This window comes from Malaclemys terrapin, chromosome 1 (assembly GCF_027887155.1).
Source record: "Malaclemys terrapin pileata isolate rMalTer1 chromosome 1, rMalTer1.hap1, whole genome shotgun sequence".
In the NCBI taxonomy this organism is placed as follows: domain Eukaryota; kingdom Metazoa; phylum Chordata; order Testudines; family Emydidae; genus Malaclemys; species Malaclemys terrapin.
The window spans coordinates 141,278,094-141,302,958 of record NC_071505.1 but is presented as its reverse complement, the minus strand read 5'-3'; the positions used below and the strand labels follow the sequence as shown (position 1 = coordinate 141,302,958).

General features: G+C 40.8%; 1 protein-coding gene across 1 annotated transcript in view; it reads left to right on the top strand.

The window, feature by feature from the left end:
- Positions 1 to 843: 843 nt before the first annotated feature.
- LOC128843886 (scavenger receptor cysteine-rich type 1 protein M130-like) overlaps positions 844 to 24,865 on the top strand; it is an 84,156-nt gene continuing 60,134 nt past the window's right edge. Inside the window, exons 1-2 of the mRNA XM_054041009.1 lie at positions 844 to 913; positions 21,834 to 22,139. Coding sequence (XP_053896984.1) covers positions 844 to 913; positions 21,834 to 22,139 — 376 coding nt within the window. The remainder of the gene's footprint in view (positions 914 to 21,833; positions 22,140 to 24,865) is intronic.

The following is a 24,865-nucleotide window of genomic DNA, read 5'->3' as shown; positions in this document are numbered from 1 at the left end:
CAGGGTTCCATTGGAAACTGCTTGTGTTTGGTCAGAAGTTCATCAAAACTGATATATTTCCATAAAACATTTAGTTGCTGATTAATCAGCATTTTCTGACCAAAAAACCCCCTGCTTCACTGGAAAATCCCAGACCAGCTCTACTCTTAACTCAATCAGTGTGCACTCAGCACAAGCCTACAAGACTACAGCCACTGATGGTCATATCTGAAGAAGGAAGCTCTATGACACACTCTTACTACCAATGCACCAATTCTCCTGCTCCACTCAGGAAGCCCTGAGCAGTTTGGGTTCCACAACAGGAGCAGGGCTTGTTCTCTGCATTTCTGATACTGTTGATCCCAGTGGTAACATTCCAGCTCTAGTGGCATGGCTGCAATTGGACCCGCACAGCTCTGTGGAGTTGAATTTTAGAGGTTTTTTTCCCCTCAAATTTTCTAATAGGTTTATAAAATGAACAGCATTTGAGGCTCTGCATTTATTTGCCTAATAAGGCAGAATCATTTTTCACACTGATCTGCCCTGTGCTAAGGAGGGTGGTTGCATGATGATCCAAGACTGAAGTGAACATGACATCAGAAGCGGACTCGTCGCTCATATATGGTTACAGCCGGAGTTTTAGAATTGTATTGGATGTTTTGGGTACATAAAGTTTTAGATAAGTCCTCTGATAATGTCTAAAAAGGTGAATATTGTTTCTATTGGTTCCTTCTGGCAGCTGATGCCAGCCTCTGAATCTATATATTTCCCTGCGACTGCTTTGTTGTCACTTGTCAGACACAGAGGAGCCCTGGCAAGGTGTGTAGGTGCAACCAGGGCACTGTCAGTAGGAGACGGGTCAGGATGGCAATGAAGGGACATCTCGCCACTCAGCTGCTTTGGCTGCTTCTCCTCTTTCTTCAGGTCACCATGGGTAAGTGCCTGCTATTTCACTTACTGAGCTGGGCAGACTGGAACTAGGAAGTCAGTTTCAGTTCCACTAGAAACAGGGTTTTATTCCAGAAGTCAATGAGACAAAGGGCAAAAGTTAAACTAAATTTGTCTCTGATTATCTCCTTTGCATGATTCTTAGAGAGAGAGGTTATACATGTGCAATAATCAAAGATTATTTGATTGTGAGTACTTTATAAATTATAGGTTTCAGAGTAGCAGCCGTGTTAGTCTGTATCCGCAAAAAGAACAGGAGTACTTGTGGCACCTTAGAGACTAACAAATTTATTAGAGCATAAGCTTTCGTGGACTTCAGCCCACTTCATATGCATCCGAAGAAGTGGGCTGTAGTCCACGAAAGCTTATGCTCTAATAAATTTGTTAGTCTCTAAGGTGCCACAAGTACTCCTGTTCTTTTTATAAATTATCTCATTGTTGTAGCACTGTGAGCCCAGAGTTGGTTTTAGTGACACTAATGGCTTCAATGCTTAAAAATTCCTGATAAACAAACAAGCTAAAGGAAGAAAAAAAAAAGAGGGGGGGGAAGGTCTCTGTATTGTGAACTCTAGCCTTATCCCCCTGGTCCAGCTCCGTGCCTCTGCATGGAACATGTGAATAATTCCATGTGCACAGGCCATATAATTTAAAATAGTGCTACTGTGCTGTGTGTGTTAAATGTGTTGGGTCAATTTCAGTAGGGTTTGAATGATCCATGTGTTGGGCCATTAAACTGTCCAGTAGCAGCATATGTCTGTGAGTTGCTGCAGTGTGAAACACTGCTGTTCTGGAGCTGAAGTATAAACCAGTGAAGTTGAAGATGAGAATCAGATTTTAGAAACCTCAAATGCATTACTAGAGCAAACCGTGGTATCACACCTGGTATGTACAGATCACAGATAGCTCTGTAACGTCTCTGTGCCTGGGAAAGTAGGAGCCGGGGATTCTAGAGCAAGGAATTTTCTGGAGCAGCTTATTTGAGGTTTGTATGTGAACTTCCCAAGAAATTAAACAGAATTAGCTGGAGTTTGATCTCATGATAAAAGTGAAATTTTACAAAAGAGAAACAGCAAAGAATTCCCCTGGGATTCCTGGGTAATCAGACTGACATGCTATGGGGAATGCTTCATGTGAAACCACAGGACCCTATTCTCCCTGCAGAGTGGAGCGACTCCCAGTAGCTTCAATGGGCATAATTCGTACCCTACAGAAAGAGAAGGTGGCCACGGATTCCACTCATGAACAGTGTATTAATACATGGTCAGAGCATTAATCAAGTCTGGTTACAACTCTGCTTTTGTTGGCTTTAATTTGGCTCTGTGGAACAGGAATATCGTCTTCACACGTGTGTCTAGTTAAAAGTTCATAATCCAACAAACCATGAGCGTGTGTATGAGCTTGAATAAAACAGCAGCTAAGGAAAACTGGAAACAGAAAAACGGAAAATGATTATTTGCTGTAGCTAAAGCCATAGGCCTCAATTTCCATCCACAAAATCTACGGAAAATTTACAAAAATAAAAAACTTCAGCAAACCTAAAATAATTTCATGGCCATTTTCATTAGGACAAAAAACATTCTTATTTGAAAATTGTTGCCCATCTCTCTTCCTGACACTACTGAGCCCTTTGTGACTGGAGCAGTCCCAGTGGGGCTGTGTAGTCAGTGGGACGACTCCTATGAGCAAGGGCTCACCAGTGTTGCACAGTCTGGCCTTAAATAAATATGGGATTCAAGGAGGGAGTGGACACAAATGCATCAGGGCCTACTCATGAAGGGATGTAAAAACAACATGGCCATCTTAATAATCAACCCATCAGACTATGGGAATTAATGTAAGCTCCCTTCCAACAAAGCTCTTTAACACAGGTGTAACTTTAAGCACATCAAGTCGTCCCCTGTGATTAAGTGATGTGCATATAAAGAGCAAAGTGTAGTATCTAGTGATAACTCCAAGCCACTGTCTGAACTCTAACAGATCAGCACTGCATAAAACTATAAGAACATAAGAACAGCCATTCTGGGTCAGACCAAAGGTCCATCAACCCAGTATCCTGTTCTCTAACAGTGGCCAATGGCAGGTGCGCCAAAGGGAATGAACAGACAGGTTATCATCAAGTGATCCATACCCTGTCACCCAATCCCAGCTTCTGGCAAACTATCAGTGTTCAATTAATCTCGGAAGTGCCCGGATCTGTCGCTTCCACCTGCGGGTCTCCCCTGATATATCAGCAGTGCCACTGTTGCCAGGCAATGGTAAGTCTATTAGTTATGGTTGTGACATATCTAAGGGATGCGGTTGTTGTCTGTCTGGGACCCTCTTGGGCAAAATGGCAGACACAGTGCCACTTATCTCCCACCCTTCTGGGATTTTGAGAAGATGTTGCCTATTCCTCTTCAATTTGTGTTTGTCTGGGGTGACAGCCTCATATGACCATGGGGCTATCTCTTGTAGGGTGACAAATTGTCCTGATTTTATAGGAACAGTCCCAATATTCAGGGCTTTGTCTTACAGAGACACCTATTACCCCCCACTCCATCCAGATTTTTCACACTTGCTATCTGGTCACCTTAATCTCTTGTAACACCAATGCTGTTTGCAGCCATTGTTTCCAATTGTAGAGATGCACAGGGGGAAAAGCTGGCAATTCTTCCTTGTCAAGTGTGGGATCTTCACTTCTAAACTAGTAGCACCGGAGGGAAAGGTGGTAAAAGCCTTGGTGGATTCAGGGAAGTCACCAAACTCTGTTTCAAGGACACTTGTTGAAACATAACAACCCATAAGTTCAACATCCATTATGTGTGTCCATGGAGACACCAAGATATGTCATGTGGTGGCAGTTAATGGACAAGAGATTCTTAGGATGGGGGGATGGTTGAAACAATTCCTCAGTAGTATTGGGAAAAAATTGGTACCACCGATTTTTTGGGGGGAGGAGGGAGAGTTTTCAGCAGGTTGGGCCAGGGGCCACAGGCCCCTGGAAGCTCTTGGATTTTTTTGAAGTACAAAACGTAAAACTCAGTCCATTTCATAAACATTTGTTGTCATTATTTGCTATATTTTCTATATTTTAATAACAATTCATATAGTTTCACTACAACAAAATTACCAGCACAGCACAAAGTATTGGTGCACAGTGTCTTAGAGAAGTAAATGGATGGTCCCAGCCCCAGGAACTTGCACTGCCAATGCCCTATGGAGGATGATGTCAGTTCGGGTATAGTAGTAGAATTTATTGTTTGTATTTTGTATAATTTAAAATAAAAAATAAAGAATAATAAGATAATAATGTAGCATGTATTGATGTATGATTTGATTATGTTTTGTTAGCTTTTCTTTTTTTTTTTTTGAATAGCAGAAAGGAATGGCTTAACAGCCATTGGTAGAGATCCATCAGCCAGAAATTCTTTGTGTCTGGACTGCATTCAAGGCAGTAACAGACCTTTAAGGTCACCACTTTGTTGTAGGTTTAGCATTTTAAAATAAGTAAAAGAATGCCATGATTTTTGTCTTTTGCATTGCAACTTGATATACTAGAGGCCACTCCCATGGATGGGGAAACCCAAGGAGATCGGTTATACCCAGACCTCTGGCAATATGAGACAGCCTCCTCCCAGGAATCAAAGGACGGAGGTGGGCACACGGAAAATAAAGTTCGCCGGATAGCCTGGTGAACACTAATGCAGCACGGGGCAAACCAAGAACAGTGGAATGGAGCCCCTACATTAGAACTAGTCAGGGAAGCCATGAGGTTGCAAACCCCACCAAAAGAAATGGCTAGCATAACTCCTAGTGCACCACCCTCTTTTTCCTTGATGCACTGCTTCAGGACCCCACTTCCTTTTTCGGGGCAAGAATAGAGGAGCCCACTAAATGGGGAACCCCCACCACCAGTAGGGGCACAAAGGTGGAGGATCACAGGCAAGGTCTCCTGGGATCCTGGGGGATGACCATGTGTGTATGTTCAGCAGGGTAAATATACCTCTACACTAGCTTCAATAGATACCGAAGCCACTGTATCCTTAATCAAAACAACCCCAAAAGCAAAAATAAAAATAAAAAAATTAAAACAGGTAGCTTTAAAATCCTTTCAAGGAAAACCTAGTCTCAGGTGGGAATGGACCCAAGTCTCCTTTTCGGTGCAAGGGTTTGAGACATTAGGGGATTTGATCCAAACTCCCGATATGGTTAATGAAATTATTCTGGGTTGTTCAAAAACAATGTGGTAATCAATATGCCTAAAGGTACTCTTTAAAAGTTAGAAAAAGTTAGGGGGGAAAAGACTTACAGCTCAACAAGATGAAAAGTGGCGCTTGAAATTCCCCTCAGTATAAACTAAAAAAAAAAAAAAACAGATTGTGGTAAAATTAATGCTTGTGTTAAAATTTTTGGGAAATTTGTGCCTTCCCAAAAACAATACTCATACCTGAGAGAGGCAAAGGCCCAATTGGTGCAAACCATCCAAAAATTAAAACAACAGGGGGTCATTCGAAAAATGAATTCACCCTTTAACTCCCCTGTGTGGCCAGTGCTAAAAGCAAACGGCCAATCCTGGCATTTAACACTTAATTATAAAAGACTCAATAAGGGCAACATCCCTATGGCTCCTATTGTGACTAACATGTGACTACTATTATTGTGACTAATATAACACAGGTAATACAAAAAGTGCAAGCCACATCTGAATATTTCTCAGTTATTAATTTGGCCAACTGTTTCTTTGCCATACTCCTACATCTGGACTCACAAGATCAGTTCGCCTTTACAATAAAAAAGCAACAATGGGACCTTTTGTCAGTTGCCCCAGGGCTATCACAACATCCCGGCTATTGCCCATCGGCATGTTGTGAATATGCTAGACCAGTTGAGTCCACAAGGAAGGCCTTTTGTGTTTTCATATGTAAATGACATTTTAATATTTGGGGAAACTAAAGCACAAACTCAAACACTAACGGAAAAAGTTTTGGCATTAATTCAAAAAACGGGGTTCAAAGTAGACTCAGACAAGGCTCAGTTGGTGTTACCTCAGGTTATATACCTGGGCATAGTCATTAAACAAACGAAAAAAAGGCAGGTAAATCAAAGGAAGGTAAGGGCACTAGTAAAAATGCTGGCCTCTACCGATGCCCACTCTTTAAAAGTACTACTAAAAGAATTCAATTTTCTTAAACCACACATTTATACATATGCTAAAGTAACTCATCCATTATAAAACTGCTCAAAAACAAAATAGAATAAAAATTAAAAAAGCAAAACTGTGCTTTAACCCTGCTAAAACAAAGTGCTCTCACAGCTCCAGCCCTGCGTTTCCCTAATGAATCACAGCCTTTTGTTATTCGTTTGGTGGCTAATAACATGGCCTTGGCTGCTGCACTATTACAAAATAATAATAATAATAAAAAGCTAGGGCCAGTAGCATATAAATCCAAAAAATTACAAGAAGCAAAAATAAATTTTAATCCCTGTGAACGTAAGTGTCTAACACCCGAATGGCTCAATGGACGCTTACTTTAGTTAACAAAGGGGTGACCACAAAAACAGTGTCCAAGCCGGACATGCTAACACATGCCCTAATTAAAAAAAAAAAAAAAAAAAACATAAATGTCTGGAGGTCACTCTGGAGCAAAAAATTGCCTTGGTAAAGGCACCCCCACTAAAAGAATTAAATACTATGGGCCAAAAAAAGCACATTTGATTTACTAATAAAAGTGCAATGGTAGTAAAAAAAAAATATGTGTAAAATACGCTGCCATTAACTTAAAAAAAAAGTTATTCAAAAACATTTAAACCATGAGTCTTCTCAGCATGCCGAGCTCCACGCAATTTATCAGTTTTTAAAGCAATATAAAATTTCCCCAGAGCCCATGTATATTTATGCTATCAGTAATTTCTGTGTGAAGGGAATACAGTTTTAAACACATGAGTGGTATAAAAACGGATAAAAAGCAGCAAATAAAAAAATATTGCATATACAAAAAAATAAAAATACATTTACCAATGGGTAACAAAAAACCCTAAACAGTTAATGGTGCAACATGTAAAGGCACACAGTAAAAAAAATGGGTATAAAAGCCACCTAGAATAATCGGGTAAATACAAAAGCCCAACAGCATAACATAGCAGTTGTAACCAAAAATAAAAAAATAAAAATAAAAAAATGTCTTTGCTAACACATCTAATCCATCAAATGGCACTACAGACCACCCAAACCAAGTTCCAAAAGAAAAGAAAAACAAAAGTTACTTAATGTAGCACATCAGTTTATGCATAAAAAAGTAAACAAAAACTTTTAAAAGGCTAAAGCAAATAGCAAAATGAAAGTGTATAAAAAATAATGTTAAAACGTGCGAAATTATGTGCGGTGTGCTTGGGACAAGACTCGTCCTCCACGCTGGCAACCCATAATGCACCAACAAAGGCTTGGGCCATAGCACAGGGTTCAAATTAATTGTATTAATAAATTGCCAAAAAGTAAAAAAAAAAATCCAGTATTTATTAGTAATAACTGATTCCTTTTCAGGATGGGTAAAAGCATTTCCTACTAAAAATAATAGCACCAGAGTAATGGCCAAAAAGTTTTTTAATAAAGCAGTATATATAAATATAGCACCCCCAAAATAATAGATTCTAACAATGGGTGAGCCTTTATAAAAAAAAAATCTTTACAACAATAATACAAGCCTTGGGAATTAAACAAAAGCTCCATATACCATACCGGCCTCAGTCCTCAGGCCAAGTAAAGCACATGAATCGCACTATTAATAAAGCTCTCCAAAAATAGTAAATAACACAAAAAAAGACTGGTCAAATAAACTGCCTCTAATTTTGACTGCCATCTGCAGCAGTAATAAACTAAAAACAAAAATTCAACCCTTCCAAATTCTGTTTGGACATCCATTGAGCCTGATAATTAATCCTAGTTACCTGGTACAAAATAAAAAAAACAAACTGTAATATAACCCAGCATAATCATTTTCATTAGCTCAAACAGCTACAAAAAAATAAAACCACTCTCCAGTATAGGGTTAATCAAGCCATCAAACACATAAACAACAAAATTCAAAAACAAAGGCCCCAAAAAGCAGCCTTATAAAAAACAAAAACCCCAAGTCATGTACCTTAAAATAAAAAAAAGGGGTCACTCATTAAAATAAAAATAAATAGGCCCTTAGTCCATAGTAAAACACCTTAGCCCATTGATATACCGCATTAAAAAAAAAAAAAAAAACTGAAATGGGTACATGTTTCACAAATTAAATTGCTTACATAAATAATAATGTTTAAATTCTTTGCACTATATATATATATATATATCCCAAAACCTAAGCACAAAGCACTGCTTGACCACCACAATATTAGTCCACAAAAAATAAAACTCCAGTGTAAGGTCTGGCTTTATCTGCTTCTAAAAACTTTTACTGCCCAAATAATTAAAGCAATCATAAAAAAAATGCAGCCCTCCTTATAAGCCAATATTTAAAAAATAATTCACTCCCTACCAACCAATCATAAATTCCTACCCATAATCCAGTAATCCTCATAAAATGATATAATAAAAATACTAGCCAACTCTTAAAATCCTTAAAAAATACCCAAATGTATGCCTAAAAAAAAGAGTAAAACTTAAGGTTCACCTTATAAACACCACAAAAATACCAAACCACTAAAAAGTAGGTGTTAAAATAAAGGGTCTCTATAAAAATACCACCTAAAGTTCCAGCTACTCACATTTATCATATCAATAAAATAAGCCTGTTAAAACAAAAACAATACTAACAGTTATTGTGGGATACTGTCCAATACCCCATAATAAATTAAAACTATGATCCCCAAACACATGCACCAAAATCTAAACCAAAAACTATGCATTCAAAAAAGTACCCCAATTAAAATAAAAAACAAAACAAAATTGTTTGTAACTCAAAGTAATCCAGTAAAGTCTTGTTAAATCTACTATTAATTAAAAATAAAAATTGGTATAAATTAAACTAAGTTAACCGTGTCTAAATTAAAACGCAAATGTTCCCCCTACTCCCTTCCTATTTTAACAGCCTAAATAAAAACACATCAACGCTACAATAACAAAACAAAACAAAATGTAATAAACACCATATTTTAAAAAGTTAAATTTAAATAAAAAATTATGAATACTATAAACCTAAAAGTAATTAAAAATAAATTAAGTTTCTTGTCACAACAGCAAAATAGTCTCATTCACAAGCAAGCAAATAATACTGTGAATTTAATACAAATAAATCTAAAAAACATAAAAGCAACATAAAATATGTTACAGTGGCTAAACACCACCTCCTAGCTGCTATATAAACAACAAATAAAATTAAAAAATAAAGCTTCCTTAGCTATAAAATGTACTAAAATGCAAATTCTTAATTTAGCATCACTAAAACACAAATTAAATAATATCTAAAAATGTTCGGGTATTAACGCGTCTTTTAAAACAACAAAAGAGGTCCTTATTTAACACCTATAAATATAAATAAATGCAATATGTTTCCAGCATAGTTAAGCCTAATTTGTTATTAAATAAAATTATTATTAAAATTGCTCAACAACAATCTATAAAAACAAAAATATAAAAAATAAGCCCACTCCCAAAATTGACCATAAAATCCCTTTAGCTACCCCGGGTTTTGGGTCAATAAGCTAAAAAATAAAAATAAAAATACATTATTAAACACCCAACACCCAAGAGTATACAAAATAAAACCTTCAAAAATGCATGTGCTTATCCCTACCTATCACCACAAAATCATGCAGCAAAAACACATAATTAAGAACGTGTATAAAACAAACTAAGAAATGCAACACGTGTTTTGTACAACAATGTGTATGTGTTACATCCTAAAAAATAATATTAAAAAAAAATGCAAATACTAGCCAACCCCCAGTAAATAAATGTATATATAATGCCCGTGTATTATAGACTAGCAATCACACGTACTATTTACCAAAAATAAAAAAAGCACAATGCACTATAACCGCCACCCCGGTTAATTTCTCTGTTACCCTTGGCCTAAATTGGCACAATCTAACTAATCACTTGTTGTCAAAAACAAAGGTGACTCAGTTTTTACAACAAACATAAAAAAAATATAAAGAAGCGTGTCATTCAAATATTACATGCAAATAAAAACATGCTAAAAATTGTTAAATCTAAAAAAAACCTAACAGCCTATCACTGGTACATTTTTACAAGCTGGTCCCCGACCTCTAAAAGCATATTGTCTATTATGTTTCACCCATTACTAGTTGTATTAATATTGTCCTGTGTTTGCTTGCTAAAAATGTGTTATATATGCTGTTAAACAAACAAAAAAAAAGTTTATTAAATTACAATCACAAGCCCAAATTGTCACTCAGTATATATATATATATAAAACAGTATATAAAACAATTGTATAAAATATCAGGTATCAGAGGGGTAGCCGTGTTAGTCTGAATCTGTAAAAAGCAACAGAGGGTCCTGTGGCACCTTTGAGACTAACAGAAGTACTGGGAGCATAAGCTTTCGTGGGTAAGAACCTCACTTCTTCAGATGCAAGACTTCAGATGACTACTGCAAAGCCAGGGACCAGAACCAGACCTCTGGGAACTTGCCCATCATGCCCATTTTAGGATGACTTTGACCAGGTGCTGGGCATTGTGCCTAGCACAGAGCCAACAGCTATGCACAATGACCTGGAGATCTGGGATGGTGAACTGCTGGTCCCACAATCCAGCATAGGAGCCAGCAGCTGGTGCTGGATGAAGCCACCAAATTGACTCTGGTGATGAAGCAGGTCCCCAAGGTGGCTTTGCTGCAGGAGCAGCTGCAGCACATCCTGTGGCTATACTTTCAGGAGCTTTTTCAAAGCCTTCTGGCGGACTGGTCTACTACAGAACCAGCAGAAGAAACTAAACAGGCAGAAGTCACTCCAGAGCAGGGTACGTTTCTGGTTCCATTTTTGTGTTTATTAATATAGCTATGAGAGGGATTTCTGATTAATGAACTAATGCAAAAGTTATTACAAGTCAACAGGATGCTTCATCAGCATCAACATGGTTGGTGTCTTCCCACAGCTTCCGATACAACTTGTTATGACTGCATGCAAATACTCAGCAATCCATCAGTATCTCCCCACCTCCCCCCTATATGTGGAATTCAAAATGGAGACTGGGAAGTGCAAACAGTGAAACAAGCCTCCTAAAGTGAAGTTTAACTGGAAAAGCACACATTTTTGCTAAGATATGCCAGCCTGTTAAAAATAAAATCCTTATATTGTCTTCCCACTCTGTAGCAACTCGACGTTGTAATGAGCCGTCAGCAAACAGTGAACTGCAGTGTGTGTGTGTGTGGGGGGGGGGGGGTTGAAATGTAGTTCATTTACAACTGTAGTCCATTTCAGTTAAGTGTAGTCCATCTGATCCATTTGTCTGAAGTACATCTGGGGGTTTGAATGCAGTCCAGAATTGTGCCAGAGGAGGCAGGGGGAGGAATGGGGATGCTGGTGGGGTTCTGTGTGTTTGTATACAGTCATAATAGGTTGTATCGAAAGCCATGGGGAGGCACCAACCGTGTGGATGCCAATGCAGCATCCTGTTGATTCCCTAATGAATTTTGACCCAATCCCAGGTGCTGATAGTTACAAACTTTTCCTACAGCAGGAACTCCAGATAGGCAGTCACATTTTGGTGAAGGACATATTTTTCAGGGCACCCGGGAAGCTGACCTGCCGACGCCACTCCTAGATGTACTGTTCACTCACCATATATTTGATTACTTCAGTGTCATACATTGCTGTCTTCCCACCAACAGCTTGGAATAAAACCTCTTTTTTCCACTCTGGAAACACAAGAAATGTCATGTCTTCCAAAATGTGGAATGCCTGAAATGACAGAGTCTTATGTAGAAAGCCACAGCAACCACCTTCCCCCAAAGGCCAAACTGGTCTGCAATTTTTAGAAAAAAGTGGTTGTGATTTTTCACCTGCCATATTCTTTGCATGTAATTAACCTGTCTGTGTCTAGAGAGCTTCTGTGGTTGGAAGTGTCTCTCTAACAATATACTGAAATCCAGTACTAGAAAGTAACATTTTATATCCTTGAAATTCCAAAAGGAATGTTTCTCTGCTCATGTGCCAAGACATTTCAGCAATGAACACCTGTGCCTTGTCTACTTCCATGCCCATGTGCCTCGACAGCTCATCCACACTCCAGTAGAAGCCTGTGTCACCAGACCGGTCCAAGAGGAAGTGTGTCCATGCTGAACTTATGGTTGACATCCTGGACAGGGCCAACAAGCAGGTCCAGTACTAAAGAGAGAGGGACTTGCAGCAAGTGGAAAGGCAAGATGAGAGGCAAATGGAAAGGCTCAGGTTGGCTGCACAGCTTGAGGACAAGATTTCAGCATGGAAGCAGACACTAGCTTTGCAGTTCCTGGAAGAGGAACCGCGTCTGAGGGAGGAAGACAGCAGAAAGAACTCTTTGAGTGGCTGTTTTTGCTAATGGCTGCCACCCTGTAGGCTCCTGATGAGCCCATCCCATGGTGTGAGTCCCCTGCTCAGTACAATGTGCTGCAGACCAGGAACAGTTTGGACAATTCCATGTCTGGGCGGGCCATGCAATCAGGCCCTAACAATAGATGTACAGGCCAAATGTTCCCCATGCAGTCCCCCAAACTGAACCCCTCCATGTGGATGCCTTCTCCGCCCTGCCCAAGCAACTGGTGTGCAGGAAACATGTAAGGAAGGGAGAAGAAAACAGGGACCAGGGGACTCACCACAGTAAGGAATTTTTTGTCCTGGAAATTGTTTCATTTTTTTGCCCTGGTTCATGCACCTTGTTCCTGGTCTGGTTTCGCTGTTCCTGGTTTGGTGTGCTAATGGCAGCTGGCCTGCCTGGCAATAGTTTAATACTGTGCTTTTCTAATAAATGTTCAAAAACAAAGATTTTTATTTTATAAAGAAATCGTACTACCAGACCTCATCACATCATATAATGTGTATTTCAAATAATAAAAATAAACACATAACGGACAACTGTGAAATTGTATAGAAACACCATTTATTTCTCAATACAGACATCTAAATTCACAGTTCATCTCCCCTCACCGACAATTCCAGTTTCCTAAGTGGTCATCTCATTCATAAGGTACAATTCATGGGAATCAATCCTCCTCTCCCTTACCTAATGTACAGGAAGCATTGCACAAGCACATGCGTAAAGCTACTGTTCTTCCTCTTCCATTGGCCCATGCAAATCCATTATGTGAGGGCAAAGAGCATCCCTAATTTCTCTTGCCTAGGTTCATCCAGCTCCAGCTGCAGTAGCTGCACTTTCTGGTTGAGAGTACTGGTTCAGCAGGATGTGTTGGTGAACTACTCAAACTACCTGTGATGCACAGGGATGGACAGTCAAGTTATCTCACGGTGCACTGTGACGAAGTGTACCCCCGGAGTGAAGCCTGGAAGCTGTTGAAATCACTGTGCCCCCAAATCATTCAGCTGGGTTGGCCTCCCACATTGCTCTGCTGGTGACCCACAGCCAGATACTCCTGGCCCTGTTATCACCCAACATGACAGCAGGTGGCACCACACACCCAACTGAGTCACCCGAGTGCTTTACCTAAGCCACTCATGGACCAACAATGGAGGCACCAGCCAATTTCACAGCTCCCCAGCCTTACACCCCTACTGGAGTATAAACCCAAAATTATATCGTCTTGCACTGCACAGGGATCTGTATGGTGCAAGCCCATTAATTAGTCTGCTCCCCCCTCGATGTGGGGAAGATATGCACAAGCCTTTGTTAACAGAGCTAAGGTTCCCTAACACTTCACTCAAAAACACACTGGTTAAGATAAAACATAAAACAGGTTTATTAACTACGGAAAGATAGATTTTAAGTGATTATAAGTGATAACAAACAGATCAAAGCAGGTTTCCTAGGAAATCGAACAAAATGCAATCTAAGACGTATACAAATTAGATAGGATTTGAATCAGCAATATCTCATCCTCACTGATGATACAAGCAGGATTACAGATTCTTGAGGCACAGGCTGCATCTGCTTTGCAGTCTGGGTTCCCTTCCCCTGTTCAAAGTCCTTTTTCTTCCAAAGGTTCTTCCAGGTGTTGAGCTGTGGGGAAGTGAAGACAAGTGATGATGTCACTACCCATCTTTTATAGTTTCTTCCAGCTTGCTGGAAGTCTATGTATGTGACGTGGGGGTCCACCCCCATTAGCCAAACATTCTCCATGGTCTCCGTGCTCCTTCTGAGGAGGCTTCCTTATACAGAGTTCCTGAACTAGTAGTTTCTTCCCTTGATGGTTGTTGATGACAGCAATTAACACTGTCTGGCTACTCTATTGTTGTACCTGAAAGGCTGGTTTTGGGTGTTTCCAGTCACACACACATCACACTTTAGTAACTCACACATAGCAAGATTTCATAACTTCACATATGATGATAGCAAATACAATCCACTGAGATATTAATGTTTAGCAGATCAAGACTTTTAGAATAATACCTCACCAGGCATACTTTGTACAAAACATATCATAAGTACATCACCATGGTAAATATATGGTGTTTTGGGGTGCAGAATGTCACATGTATCAAAAATAAAGGGCTAGAGTGGCCACATTTCAGAAGGGCACTAGGAAATCTGGAATATTGTTAGTTTGATTCAGGACTGTGTGCTGCAATACAGATGCTGGAGCCCCAGTTTGGGGCCCAGGTTAAAATATTCTCAGCCAGGGGTCAGTAATCAGTGTAGATGCTCAAGACCTGGGTTCTCATACCCAAGGTTTGCTGACTCCAATTCCACTAACCCTGGGCTTACATTACAGTGTACATATGCTAAGTGGCTAAGGGCCACTGGCATCCATATAGACAATGTGAAAGAAACTATGGATATTGCTAAATATCAAAAGAAGACAGTATCATCAGACTTTCTATAAAAGGCTGTGTGAGGAGGATCTTGGCCAAACTTTTGCAAAGATTTTTCTGGCTGAATATTTATTAAGAAGGAGCTGAATGGTGTCAATCCTGCCCAAAATGTCAGATAGTAGACCAGAAACAATAAAAAATAGACATCAGTTGATTTCAATTCTTATCATAGATACACAATTTGAAAGGATTGCAATGAGTATCATGGTTCACTAGAACAGAATTACCAAATGAATCAATACATTTTAATTATTTGTGACTACATGACTCAATATCCAGAGGCAGTCCCTTTACAGTTGCTACTGCCATGAGAATTGCAGAGAAAGTGATGATACTCTTTAGTAGGGTGGACATCCATAGAATATTCCTGACGGATCAAGGAACTAATTTCCAAGCATCCCTATTAAAAGAGTTTTACCAACTCTTAGGCATTAAAGACATCTGAACTAGCCCTTATCCAAATGATCCCTAATCCACTGGTGGATGGGCTAGTGGAAAGGATGGATCAATCCCTGAAATGAACATTAAAATATATATGCACAGTCCGTACCCAGACAGTGGGATTTTATCTTTCATTTGCTTATTGAAAAGCCACACAGGCTTCAATGTAATTCTCTCCATTCGAGTTGTATGGCTGACAGCCTAGTGGTCCATAGACGTGATCAAAGAAAGTTTGCAGGGATGAACCACTGACTCCCCAAATATTATTGATTATATTGTAAATTTGAAGGACAACTTGCAGAGGTCTCCCACATAGCTGAAGAAAATCTAGAAGAGGAGACAAAAACAAGATGATATAGTAAACAAGTTCAGGAATGGCAGCTTAGGGTGGGAAGTAAAGTTCTGTTATTGTTATCCACCACTACCAAAGATAAGCTGCTAGCTAAATGACATGGTCTGTTTGTAGTATCAAGGCAGGTAGGAGTGACATATTGTGAAATCGAATTATCTGAAGAAAAGGGAAAGAACTTTCATATAAATATATTAAGACCCTGGATTGAAAGGAAAACAAGGAATTTAGCATTGACCATGCCTTCAGAATTAGATAATAATGTATCAGAGGAGGCATGTACCAGAAAGTCATTTTCGTTGCCCTCCACTGGACTCTCTCCAATTTGTCCACATCCCACTACAGAAGCTCCCATTGGCGGGGAATGGCAAACTGCAGCCACTGGGAGCTGAGAATGGCCGTACCTGTGGACCCTAAGGAAAAAGAAGTGTCTCATGGCCCGCCAGGGGCTTACTCTGAACAAGCCACGAACCAAGTTTGGGAAATCCTGATCTAGTCTGAGCTCCCGGATATCACAGGCTGCCAGCACCAACACACTAAACCCAACAACCAAAGTGAGATGAAAGTATTGCAGCCCAGTATAGAGGCATCTCTGTGACAAGACTAATATTTGTCATAGAATATCATAGAATATCAGGGTTGGAAGGGACCTCAGGAGGTCATCTAGTCCAACCCCCTGCTCAAAGCAGGACCAATCCCCAGATAGATTTTTACCCCAGTTCCCTAAATGGCCCCTCTCAAGGATTGAGCTCACAACCCTGGGTTTAGCAGGCCAATGCTCAAACTTCTTTCTGATAAGATAAACAGATGGATCTCTTTAAGTGTCTCATTATAATTAATTTTCTCCAGCCCCCAAAACTGCACCACCTCTTCTCTGCACCCTCTCCAGTTTTTCAACATCCTTTAAAATATGTGGACACCAGAACTGCCATATACAAAGGTAAAATCAACTCCCTACTTACTACCCGTTATTTACCACTCTGCCAATCGTTGTCATCTCCAAATATGATCAGCAGTGACTTAAATAACTGCTTCCAGATCATTGCTGATCAGCGCAGTACGAGTGCAGAAGCCCATTACAAACACACCATTCAATCATGATTCCTCATTAACAACCACTTTTGGAGATCTTAGTCCATTTAATGTACTTTATTATTATTGTATAGTGTTCATTTTTAATCAGAATGATGTACAATACTAAATCAAACATCTAAAGTATCTTACAGTTACTTGTATCAACCTGTGACACTGAGTCAAAAATGGTTAAGCAACTAGCAGGCTACATAACCCAAATTCAATCTTTAGAGACATATTAAAAGTATGTAAATGGTAATTAGGGCCATTACATATTAGATAAACTTGAGCTTTGAAATGTAGACTTGTATTGATAGAGAATTAGAAAATGTTTACCTATAACAGGGGTCGGCAACCTTTCAGAAGTGGTGTGCTGAGTCTTCATTTATTCACTCTAATTTAAGGTTTCGTGTGCCAGTAATACATTTTAATGTTTTTAGAAGGTCTCCTTCTTTAAATCTAAAATATATAACTAAACTAAACTAAACTAAACTAAACTATTGTTGTATGTAAAGTAAATAAGGTTTTTAAAATGTTTAAGAAGCTTCATTTAAAATTAAATTAAAGTGCATTGTATGTAAGAGAGCAGTATGACTACGCAGAGCTCCAGTATGAAACTGCAGAAAAGTTTAGAAGTGTGAGCAACAAGCAGGGCCGGCTCTAACTTTTTTGCCGCCCCAAGCAGCAAAAAAAAGCGCCGCCCCGCCATAACCCACCCCAGCACCGCCCCACCGAAACACTCCCCCACAGAGTGCCGCGCCGCCGAAAACCCCTGCCGAGTGCCGCACCGCCGAACACCCCCCATCCCCTGCCGTGCTGCCAAACACCCCCCATCCCCCGTCGAGCGCCGTGCTGCTGAACCCCCCTGCGCGGAGCGCCGCCGAACACCCCCCGCCGAGCGCCGCCCCGCTGAACATCCCTGAGTGCTGCGCTCCCGAACACCTCCGCCCATCGCGGAGCGCCGCACTGCTGAAGCTTCCCCCCCCGCGCGGAGCGCTGCCGAAACCCCTGCCGAGTGCCACGCCGCCGAACACCCCCAAGTGCCACACTGCTGAACACCTCCCGCCCCCCGCGGAGCGCCGCGCTGTCGAAACCCAACCCCCCACGCGGAGCACCGCCAAACACACCCCATGGAGCGCCATGCTGCCAAACCACTCCCCGCCGAGCGCTGCGCTGCCGAACCCCCCTGCCGAGCGTCGCGCTGCGCTGCCCCCCACCACCGCAACATTGGCCGCCCCTTACCAGGTGCCGCCCCAAGCACGTGCTTGGTTGGCTGGTGCCTGGAGCCAGCCCTGGCAACAAGGGTGATGTCATGGTGGGAGTCTCAGGTAGGAGACCAGGGGGATGAGGTTGACAAGGCTTTCTTCCAGCAACTAACAGAAGTTACTAGATCACAGACCCTGGTTCTCATTGGGGACTTCAATCATCCTGATATCTGCTGGGAAAGCAATACAGCAGTGCACAGACAATCCAGGAAGTTTCTGGAAAGTGTAGGGGACAATTTCCTGGTGGAAATGCTGGAGAAACCAACTAGGGGCAGAGCTCTTCTTGATCTGCTGCTCACAAACAGGGAAGAATTAGTAGGGGACGTGAAAGTGGATGGGAACCTTGGAGGCAGTGATTGTGAGATGGTCGAGTTCAGGATCCTGACACAAGGAAGAAAGGAGAGCAGCAGAATATGGATCCTGGACTTCAGAATAGCAGATTTTGACTCCCTCAGGGAACTGATGGGCAGGATCCCCTGGGAGAATAACATGAAGGGGAAAGGCGTCCAGGAGAGCTGGCTGTATTTTAAAGAATCCTTATTGAGGTTGCAGGAACAAACCATCCCGATGTGTAGAAAAAATAGTAAATATGGCAGGTGACCAATTTGGCTTAACAGTGAAATCCTTGCTGATCTTAAACACAAAAAAGAAGCTTACAAGAAGTGGAAGCTTGGACAAATGACCAGGGAAGAGTATAAAAATATTGCTCAGGTCTGCAGGAGTGAAATCAGGAAGGCCAAATCACACTTGGAGTTGCAGCTAGCAAGGGATGTTAAGAGTAACAAGAAGGGTTTCTACAGGTATGTTAGCAACGAGAAGAAGTTCAAGGAAAGTGTGGGACCCTTATTGAATGGGGGAGGCAACCTAGTGACAGAGGATGTGGAAAAAGCTAATGTACTCAATGCTTTTTTTGCCTCTGTCTTCAAGAACAAGGTCAGTTCCCAGACTACTGCATTGGGCAACACAGTATGGGAAGGAGGTCTCCAGCACTCTGTGGAGAAAGAAATGGTTCAGGTCTACTTAGAAAAACTGGCCGAGCACAAGTCCATGGGGCCGGATTCACTGCATCCGAGGGTGCTAAAGGAGTTGGCGGATGTGATTGCAGAGCCATTGGCCATTATCTTTGAAAACTCATGGTGACTGGGGGACGTCCTGGATGACTGGAAAAAGGCTAATGTAGAGTCCATCTTTAAAAAAGGGAAGAAGGAGGATCCAGGGAACTACAGGCCAGTCAGCTTCACCTCAGTCCCTGGAAAAATCATGGAATAGGTCCTCAAGGAATCAATTCTGAAGCACTTAGAGGAGAGGAAAGTGATCAGGAACAGTCAGCATGGATTCACCAAGGACAAGTTATGCCTGACTAACCTAATTGCCTTCTATGAGGAGATAACTGGCTCTGTGGATGAGGGAAAAGCATTGGACATATTATTGCGTAACTTTAGCAAAGTTTTTGATACGGTCTCCCACAGTATTCATGCCAGCAAGTTAAAGAAGTATGGGCTGGATGAATGGACTATAAGGTGGATAGGAAGCTGGCTAGATCGTCGAGCTCAACGGGTAGTGATCAATGGGTCCATGTCTAGTTGGCAGCCAGTATCAAGGGGAGTGCCCCAAGGGCCAGTCCTGGGGCCAGTTTTGTTCAATATCTTCATTAATGATCTGGAAGATGGCATGGACTGCACCCTCAACAAATTTGCAGATAAACAGGGAGGAGTGGTGGATACACTGGAGGGTAGGGATAGGATACAGAGGGACCTAGACAAATTAGGGGGTTGGGTCAAAAAAAATCTGATGAGGTTCAACAAGGACAAGTGCAGAGTCCTGCACTTAGGACAGAAGAATCCCATGCACTTCTACAGACTAGGGACCGAGCGGGTAGGCAGCAGTTCTGCAGAAAAGGACCTAGGGGTTACAGTGGATGAGAAGCTGGATATGAGTCAACAGTGTGCCCTTGTTGTCAAGAAGGCTAACAGCGTTTTGGGCTGTATAAGTAGGGGCATTGCCAGCAGATTGAGGGATGTGATCATTCCCCTCTATTCGACATTGGTGAGGCCTCATCTGGAGTACTGTGTCCAGTTTTGGGCCCCACACTACAAGAAGGATGTGGAAAAATTGGAAAGAGTCCAGCGGAGGGCAACAAAAATGATTAGGGGGCTGGAGCACATGACTTATGAGGAGAGGCTGAGGGAACTGGGATTATTTAGTCTGCAGAAGAGAAGAATGAGGGGGGATTTGATACCTGCTTTCAACTACGTGAAAGAGGGTTCCAAAGAGGATGGATCTAGACTGTTCTCAGTGGTAGCAGATGACAGAACAAGGAGTAATGGTCTCAAGTTGCAGTGGGGGAAGTTTAGGTTGGATATTAGGAAAAACTTTTTCACTAAGGGGTGGTGAAGCACTGGAATGGGTTACCTAGGGAGGTGGTGGAATCTCCTTCCTTAGAGGTTTTTAAGGCCCAGCTTGATAAAGCCCTGGCTGGGATGATTTAGTTGGGGACTGGTCCTGCTTTGAGCAGGGGGTTGGACTAGATGTCCTCCTGAGGTCCCTTCCAACCCTGATATTCTATGATTCTATGATTCTATCATCATCTATTGTTCACCCAACGACTGTACGCTGTTAAGATGCTGCCAGAGAACTATAAAAAGAACTCTAGGGCCCTGATACTGTTATCTCAGATCTCCTTAAGCTTTGTTGGGAAGTTTTAGTCGCAAGACTGAGGTCTCCAGTCTTGGATCACCCTGATATTGGACAGTGGACTATAACCTATTAAACTAATTCTGGTTCAACTAAACTAATTCTCTTTCAACTAATCTAATTACTTTCAACTCTAAAGCTCACAATCTCTATTATGAAACTGACCTAATTCATATTAATATCTGTATGTATAATGATATTTTAACCAATACTCTTTCTTCTTTTTAAATAAATTTTAGTTTAGTTAATAAGAATTGGCTGTAAGCATGTATTTGGATAAGATATGAAATATTCATTGACCTGGAGAGTAATGTGTCTGATCCGTTGGGATGGTACAACTTTTTATATGATGAACAAAATTTTCAGTAATCCCCTCATCATATTTGACTTGGCTGTCTGGGTGGAAGCCCAAGTCTGGGTTGCTTTAAGGCAACTGTATTTTTGGTTTCTGGGTAACCAGTAGGTATTGTAAAAGCTGTTTTGTTGCTGGCTTGGTGAATCTAATTATTAGAAATAACCACCAATTTTGGGAATTGTCTGCCCCATTCTTTGCAGTTTTCCCTGATTAAGCAATCTCACTGTGCCCCCTCTGGAATCCTGGTCACACAGCTATTCTAGTAATCTCAACAATATTCTGGGAATTTCCCCATTATTCCAAGATTTATTAAAAATGAACATCAGCAGGCTAGAAATCTTCTCAGCCTGCTCTTGGGTGAAAGTTATCTAGCCCTGCTGATTTTAAAATGTTTATCCTCAGTAGATAGTTTGACATCCTCTTTAGTTACTAATGGACTAGAAGGTATTTCATCATCCTCATGTGATATGACTACAATATCTTGATTTTTTTCAATATACAACAAAAATATTTATTGAACACTCCTGCCTTTTTTATATCATTATTAACAATTTTACCATCTCCATCTAGTGCCAATGAAATATTTTGAAATAGAGAATATAGAATATTTTAGAAAAAAACATTGGGACTTGGTTTGCAAAAGGTTCACAAAACACAAACCACTGCTATTTGCCAAATATTATATTTGTTGAATACTATTTGACCAGCTCCATTCATAATAATGATGGGGACGTGGCTCAGTGCTTTCTCTGGTAATTCAGTCCTGATTGTGTTTGAAGGTGGAGCTGCTGATCTCAGGCTGTTCAACGGAAGCAACCCATGTGTTGGGAGAGTGGAGATCGAACGTAACGGTCAGTGGATGAAACTCTGTTTTACTGCTTCACATGCTGCAGAAATTTGCCAACATTTGAGATGTGGAGATGCATTTGGTGTCCATAATGCTGCCCATTTTGGAGAAGATTCCAGACCGTACTTGATGGTAGAAGATGTATGTTATCAATCAACAATCTGGGATTGCATACTGGAAAATCCGAATACAGAGTCAACGTGCTCTCATCCTTCCTATTCTGGAGTGACCTGCTCAGGTAAGAAATCAGCCATCCTGCTACTTGGCATGAGAGAAAAGGGATTGAATCCAGAGCTTGTTCCATTCCTGCAAATGGAAGGGGGAGGGATAGCTCAGTGGTTTGAGCATTGGCCTGCTAAACCCAGGGTTGTGAGTTCAATCCTTGAGGGGGCCACTTGGTGATCTGGGGCAAAATCAGTACTTGGTCCTGCTAGTGAAGGCAGGGGGCTGGACTCACTGACCTTTCAAGGTCCCTTCCAGTTCTAGGAGATGGGATATCTCCGTTAATTTATTATTTATTTATTAAACTAATGTAGAAGTGGGTAAATATGATCAAATCCTGAAACTATGCTGGAGTGACTTGTGGAGGTAAGAAACCAGCCATCCTGCCACTTGTATATTTCCAGCCCACAATAATTTCTTCCTGGAAATGACAGGTTTATTTGGATTCTGGGAAAGGGTGAGCCTAGGCCCACCCAAAACTAAATGTTGGACCCCTCGCTTGAGGGGAGCGACCACAAGGCCCAGAACACAACTGAGTATGTGGGACAACAAATGCAAAAACAAGAAGGGAGTATGGGTGCTGGAAGGTACAGGACTGACTGAAGCAGTAAGGGATTAAACCCTACCTCACCTACCTTGTGTCAGAAAGACATTAGAAGATTTGTTCAAATATGAGTGTTCAACTTTGAATTCATGTGTATGACCAAATCTCTAGTATGACCAAATCTCTAGTCTCCAGACAATCTATCCTGGGCCTTGGTGACCTAGCTGTGTAGGAGTCGGAGAGGTAGTATATAGCTGCTGCAATTATAGGTACTATAGAAAAGCCTACACTAGGCTAGAATAGACAGAGTTAGGTAGGCAGTCAAATTCACAAATTTACACCAATTTTCTAATAACTCTCTTCCCTCCACAATGGATCACATACTCTACCCCCTCCCCAATCCCAGGATCCTAACATCTTTTATTGGACCAACTTCTGTTGGTGGAAGATACAAGCTTTTGTGCTTCACCAAGGTCTTCACCAGGTCTGGGGAAGGTTACCAGAGTGTCTGCTTAGATTTCTAAATGTTCCTGAAGTTGGCATTACTAAGGAGCTGAGATATGATTGAATCAGTATGCGAATAATCCACCAACTTCATTTTTTAGTATTTGATCAGCTGTAGATACTGCTTTGTTACTGTCCTGCAGATATTCCTCCAACATTCAGAAGGAATGGCTTCAACAGAATGCTCATGTAGCTGCAGGGGTGGCCCATCCGTATAGGTGAACCAGGGGTTGCCTAGGGTGCCAAGTTAAATGGGGCACCAAATTTGAGGGAAAAAATCAAATAAAAAAAATGAAAAAAAAAATGAAAAAAGTACAAATAAAATAAAGATGGCATTATTTCAATTCCCATGTGATACGGAGGGAATATGAATTATAATTCATTTCTCTACATTTCTGAGAATTTATTAATATGTCAAATCTTTTATTTACTGCAAAAATAAATAATATTTTAGCGATTTTTTTTTTAATTTGCGACCTAGGGTCAAGATGACCCACGCCACAATTTTGATAAGCAATGACTCAGCCACAATGAAACACATTTGCCAGTGGCAAGAGCTGCAATGCTAGTGACACCTAACTCAAATATACATCAAGATTGCATAGCCAGAAATTCATGTAGAGTGGAGATGTCAAACGGTCATTTTAACACAAGTCGCAGGTAGATGGTTAAGAATCGAGCGAATACTGTGGAGAATTGTGTTTCTTGGTGCCAAAGAATAAAGAATAATGTCTTTCAGCATTATAAATCCAAAATGTGAGTATCTTTAAGCGTTATTAAACCTTAGCGTTATTATCGGGCTGTATAATTATGAAATTTTCTTTGTTATAACTGGTTCACATGTAATAAATAAGGTCCATAAAAGAAAAGTAACAGTGTTAATGCTTAATAGACTACAAAAGTGATGATGTCACACTCCAAGCGGGTAACCATGAGAAAGGGAATTACTTTCCAAACAACCGGTATCGGGTTATAATGTCAAAAAAGGTCATTTTGTTTCCGTGTAAACTCTGTAACTAACTGTTTTAATAGGTAAGTGAGTGTATGTTACTAATCACTGAACCTTTAAGCAGTGACATGTTGGGATGGCTGCAGTGTGGTTTAAATCGCCAACCATGTGGTGTGTCAGCCATCCTTAATACTATAATGCTTGCAGTTGGGAGCACAGTTAGTACATAACAATATTCAAATGCCCCATGGCAGAAAGAGGAAAAAGAAAACCCTCAGGAGCTGAGTATCATAAACAAAAGGCTGAGAAGGAAAAGGACCAAGCAAAACAGCAGGGATCCTTCCTGAAATATCTTTTCTTTAATCGAAATAAAGATGGAAGCAGTTCACAGCATCCAGATGAAGGAATTTTACTTGGAGAGGAGGTTAGCTCACATTTGCATGGAAGCAGTTTGGAACATCAAGATGAAGGTATATTACTTTGAGATGAGGGTAGCTCACATCCACAAAAAAGCAGTGTGAAAACTCAAGATGATAGAAACTTACTTCTAGATGAAGGCAGCTCACAGCATCAGACAGATATGGAAGTGAAGAAAATTTAGAGACACTGGCAGAAATTGAAGTAAATGAAGTAGAAGGAAGAAAGGATGAGGAAGTTATAAACAAGTTACAGTAAGGGGACCCAGCTTCATGGCCTAGATGTTATGACAGTGTGCAGCAAATTCTCATGGAACATGGACCCGAAC